At 60.6% G+C, this 5,339-nt stretch overlaps 2 protein-coding genes across 2 annotated transcripts; one reads left to right on the forward strand and one right to left on the reverse strand.

Annotated features, from left to right (window-relative positions):
• Nucleotides 1-6: 6 nt before the first annotated feature.
• LOC137907867 (zinc finger and BTB domain-containing protein 39) lies at nt 7-2,005 on the forward strand. The gene is given in 4 exon segments (XM_068752229.1): nt 7-316; nt 395-772; nt 845-1,332; nt 1,334-2,005. Coding segments are annotated over 4 exon segments (1,527 nt in total). The 5' UTR covers nt 7-10; the 3' UTR covers nt 1,689-2,005.
• Nucleotides 2,006-2,958: 953 nt separating this feature from the next.
• gpr182 (G protein-coupled receptor 182) lies at nt 2,959-4,008 on the reverse strand. The gene has a single exon (XM_068753193.1). It carries the CDS (start codon nt 4,006-4,008, stop codon nt 2,959-2,961), a length of 1,050 nt encoding a protein of 349 aa, XP_068609294.1.
• Nucleotides 4,009-5,339: the final 1,331 nt, after the last annotated feature.

The raw sequence follows: 5,339 nt of genomic DNA on the forward strand, positions 1-5,339 counted from the left end.
AGCCGGATGGATGATAGCGCAGTGCGTGGGGAGCGCTCCGCCTCGCAGCGGCGACGCGGCTCAGCTCGGAGCCGCGTCATCGGGAGAGCCGCTGGACACCCTGCAGGGGGGCGTGGCGGAGGGGGGGGTGGAGCCGGGACAGAATCAGGACGGCGGGGGGCGGAGTCCAGCAGAGGCGGAGCGGTGGACGCGGCTCTCAAGCGAGATCATCGAGCTGAGCGACGACGAAAACTTCATGGAGGAGGAAGAGGAGGAAGAGGAGGAAGAGGACCTCGTGTGTCTGGAGAACGGCGAGGGGGGGGACCCGAGCAACCAGGTACCGTTTGTCGTCATCGCTACGACCTTTTCTGTGAAGGCAGTATTGATTGGCTGATGCTCTTTGCTCCTCCTCCAGGTGGGCGGGGCCGCGCTGTCGTGTAACGCCTGCTCGGCGGCGCTCCAGGCGGACCCGGCTGCCATCAGAAGACACGCCGAGACCCACCTGACTGAACTCGGGCTGTGCCGGGCGTGCGGGGCGTCGCCGCCGGACCGCCCCGCCGCCGTCGCTCACGCCCTCGCCCACGTCGGCGTGCCGCTCTTCACCTGCGAAATGTGTCACCTGCAGTTCTGCAGTCAGAATAAGCTGCTGCGCCACCAGCGCCACGCCGCGTCCTGTTACGCCCCCCCGCCGGCGCCACCTACCGGCGGGGGGGCGGGGCCGGGCGCGGGGCTGGGCCTGCAGGCGGCGCTGACGTGCGCCGCCTGCAGCAAAGCCCTCAGCATGGACTTCCAGGTTGGTAAACATCGATGACAACACGGGGGGGGGGTCTGACATGTCGTTAACGATTGCTCCGTCCCTTCCCAGGAGGTCAGAGGTCACCTGCTGAGCCACGTTTGCCCCCAGAGCCTCCGCTGTGGCGTCTGTCTCCTCCCCCAGCCCTCCCTGTGCGCCCTGCTGTGGCACGCCCTCGCCCACCTCGCTTTGCCCGTCTTCGCCTGCCCCCACTGCGCCCGCTGCTTCGTAGAACGCCCCCTGCTGGACAGACACGTGACGGCGCACGCTGAGGAGGCGGCGGCGGCCCGAGGAGGCGGGGGGGCGGGGGCGGGGGCGGGGGCGGGGCCTGGGCCGGAGGAGCTGCATTGCTTCTTTTGCCCACAGATCTTCTTCTCCTCCTCGGCCTTTCTGTGCCACCTCAGCCTCCACACCAACGAGCCCCCGGGGGGGGGCGGGGGCGGGGCCAAGCGGAAGGCCGACCAGCCGCCGGAGTACCCGCCTCCTCCTTCGTGCTCCTCCTCCTCTCAGGATGTCAGCGGCCTTGTTAAGATGAGCAACCTGGGGTTCGTCCCGCCCCCCCGGGGCCGGGTCCGACGGGGGTCCGGCCCGTGGGAAGTGGTACCGGTGCCGCTACTGCGGGAAGCGCTTCGCCCACTCGGGGGAGTTCACCTACCACCTGCGCATCCACACGGGGGAGAAGCCGTACCAGTGCAAGGTGTGCCTGCGCTTCTTCCGGGGCCGCTCCACCATGATCTGCCACCTGAAGACGCACGCCGGCGCCCTGATGTACCGCTGCCCCGTCTGCAGCCTGGACTTCTCCACGCTGAAGCTGGTGTCGGCCCACATGGAGCGGCACCGGGACCGCCTGCCGCCGGACTTCAACATCGAGCAGACGTTCATGTACAGCGATCACTCCAAGGAGCCGCAGGCCTGACGGCGTTCGCCCCGCCCCCCCCCCCCGCGGACGGCGTTCGCCCCCCCCCCCCGTGGACGGCGTTCGCCCCCCCCCCCCGCGGACGGCGTTCTCTCAATGGTTGATCGATCGTCGATCGGCTGATTCATCGCTCCTTCAGCTCCCTTCGGGCGTCTTTGTGGATTTTACGTGTCCCTGTCATAATAAAAGCCGCCAGCAGGTGGCGGTGTGTGACGTCATCTGATCGATGCCGTGATTTTTCCACTCAGTTTTCAGAGTTCATTAAAGACGGCTTTGATGGTTTCGGTGAGGAGGAGGAGTCACGTCACGTGCCCGGAAGTGACCGTTACGTTTCTTGCCTCATATTTATGACGACGGTGCAGCGATTGATTATTTGACCTGTTTCTAAAGCTGAATCTTTGAGTGTTGTTTTTGATACGCATTAATAAAAGCTTCCCCCGCGACCTTTGACCCCCCCGCGATCGCTTCCTGCTATTGCCGTCCTCGACACGGTCCAGGTGGAACCGGCTACCGGAGCGCAGTAAGTGCAGCATAAACACGCTAAACTTCCGGACGCGCGCGTGCACTTCACTGCGCGTGCACGTCACTGCGAGATAATCACAGACACGAAACGTTTGAAGGTTTTTATTTATTGCATTTTAACAGGTAATCAATCACGTAATCAATGACGTCACAGCCGGAAGCAGCAGCAGGAACATAAACTAGAACAGACCCCCCCCCTAACCGGGTCCACATGGTGATCTGGATCAGAACCAGAAGGTTCTAGATGGTTCTCTCTATACATGAAGAGTCAAAGCGAATCAGAGTTTAGTTTTATTTTTAACTGATTCTTAATCCATAAATGGTTTAATGTTAAAATGTAATATTTGTTCCTGACCTCGTTCTGGATCAGAACCAGAAGACATGATGGATCCTATCGGACCCCTTTGACTGAACTGAATGCAGATTTTACCAGATATGATTTTTATTTTTATTTTTTTAAAGCCTCCATTTTAAGTAAATGGGAAAATCCAGACGTTTGTGAATCCGGGTCGCTCCCAGAATGTAATCTAAATTAGACCTGCTAACAGACAGAACCAGGTTCGTTCGGACCCGTGTGTGGACAGACGGAAACTGGACTTCCTGTTTGTGTGTGTGTGTGTGTGTGGGGGGGGGGGGGGTCTGTCTTCGTCTCTCTAACACTGATCAGGTGATTAAGGGAAGGCAGGACGTGGACCTTTAGAGGACGGGGTCCAGTTCCGTCCCACGCCTCGCTCCTCGGGCGCCGTCTTTACGAGCCGACGTCAGACTGGCTGGTGTCGCCGCTGCTCGTCTTGCGTGGCTTCTCGGGGTCCCCCGAGCCCCCGGGCCCCCCCCGGGGGAGGCGGTCCGCCACGGCGTTGATCAGGTTGTGGCGGAAGCTCTTGCTGAGGAAGTTGTAGAGGATGGGGTTAGCGACGCAGTGCAGCAGCGAGAGCCCGTCCACCAGCGCGTAGGAGAAGTAGAGCGCGTCGAAGGCGTTGCAGCTCAGGACGTAGCGGTTCAGGTCTTCCACGATCATCAGGAACACCACGGCGTGGTACGGCAGCCAGCACGCCACGAACACCGCGGAGTACACGTGCACCAGCCACAGCTCCCGCCGCTCGCGCACGTCCGGCGCCGCCTTCACGGCGCGAGCGATCAGCACGTTGCAGGTGACGATGGCGGCGGCGGGGCCCAGGAACTGGAAGAGCAGGCGAAAGAACGCCACGGTGACGAACCAGTCGATGAAGTTGTACTCGGGCATCATGTAGCAGCCCGGCTCGCCCAGCTCCAGGAGGTCCACGTGCACGTTCTCCATCAGAGCGAGGAACAGCGAGAAGGTCCAGAGGCCCCCGCAGAACAGCCAGCGGCGGCGGCTCAGCGGCGGGAACACGGCCGGGGAGGAGGGTCTGGCGAGGGACAGGTAGCGCTCCAGGGTCATGAAGGTCAGGAAGAAGGAGCTGCTGTAGAAGTTGATCATGTAGATGAGGTTGGTGACCTTGCAGAGGAACCGCCCCCACAGCCACACCTTGTCCATCGTCACCTCCATCATGAAGAACGGCAGGACGGCGACCACCATCAGGTCCGAGAGGCTCATGTTGATGACGCAGAAGAGCACGCCGTCAGCCGAGTGGCGGCGCCGCCAGTTCACCCAGACCACCAGCGTGTTCTCCAGCAGGCCCGCCACGAAGACGAAGAGGTAGAGGATGAAGAGGGCGACGCGCCGGTGGTTGGTGTCCAGCTCCAGCGTGCAGTCGTTGAGGAACCACGGCGTGCCGTTCAGGAAGTCCAGCGACTGGTTGTTCTCCGGCGCGCTCATGGTCTGCAGGGACAAGCGGAACGGTTTCACACCGGCAACCTCGGGCGGCGTCCGATCGAGCTTTCAGACGTTGCGTAACGGAAACGCCGAAGGAGGGCGGGGCGGGTGGAAACGGCGATGCGCAGGCCGGTTCTACGGCGGCCATCGGTACGATCAAAGGGGCCGGGGAGGCGGGGCCGGACCTCCGGACAAGCCGGGCCGGGGAAGGCTCGCCATACCAGCGATGGGGGAGGAGCCAGCGAGCGCGTCACGCCGATTACAGCCGACAGACTCGCCGTAGCTCAGGTAGCTTCTGGCCCGCAGCAGAACCCAGACACCATCATCATCATCGTCTTCATCATCATCATTACCATCATCGTCACCATCATCATCACATCATCATCATCATCATCACCATCATCACCATCATCACCATCATCATCACCATCATCATCACCATCATCACCATCATCACCATCATCATCACCATCATCACCATCATCATCACCATCATCATCGTCTTCATCATCATCATCATCATCATCATCACTTCACACAAACGGTTTTTCACCGACGCAGTAAAACGAGTCACGGCGTGGAGCGCCCGGTCCGACACGAAGAGGCTGGACTGTACCTGGCCGTGACGAAGACTACGGTGGAGACGAAGAGGCTGGACTGCACCTGGCCGTGACGAAGACTACGGTGGAGACGAAGAGGGCGGGTCTCTGAGCGAAGCCTGCAGACGGACGCCGCTCCTTCCAGCTCTGATGTTCGGGGATATCTGAGCGATCCGGCAGCCGGGGGCTTCGACCCTCCCACCAACACGCACGTGCACGCGCACACACACACGTGCACGCACACGCACACACACACCTACCAGGACATCCTCACTGTGATGTTGGTACTGAACGGGATGAGTTCCTGAACCGATTTCCCTCCAGCAGAGAAGAAGAAGAAGAACGGCTTCAAGGTCAGACAAGGTCGTTCGGTTTTCGCTGCAGTTTTATTGAACCGTTTAGTTTAGAAAGAGACTTTTGCGGTTCCTTTCTTCACGTTTCTGGTAAATGAGACATTAAATGTCCACGTTTCGACATGTTGGCGTTGGACCAGCCAAAAGCGGACGGGCTTCCTGCTCCGAGGGATGGATGACCTTTGACTTGCACCAGCACCGGAAACCAAAGCAAATTGTAAAGCTGGGAGAACATTTCTGCGTTTCTGTCGGGTGGAAGCCGAGGGACATTCTGTCTCGGCGTCTGCTGATGGAGGACAAAACGGGGGACACGTAACAGAACAATTCCAGGAAGCCCTGGGGGGGGGGGGGCAGCGGGCTCGTTAACCCCGCACACACACCC

Source organism: Brachionichthys hirsutus, chromosome 2 (assembly GCF_040956055.1).
Source record: "Brachionichthys hirsutus isolate HB-005 chromosome 2, CSIRO-AGI_Bhir_v1, whole genome shotgun sequence".
NCBI classification, from domain to species: Eukaryota; Metazoa; Chordata; class Actinopteri; order Lophiiformes; family Brachionichthyidae; genus Brachionichthys; species Brachionichthys hirsutus.

Bases quoted from the DNA above. Each gene is read 5' to 3' on its own strand.
- gpr182 (XM_068753193.1), bottom strand. From the start codon at position 4,008: ATGAGCGCGCCGGAGAACAACCAGTCGCTGGACTTCCTGAACGGCACG.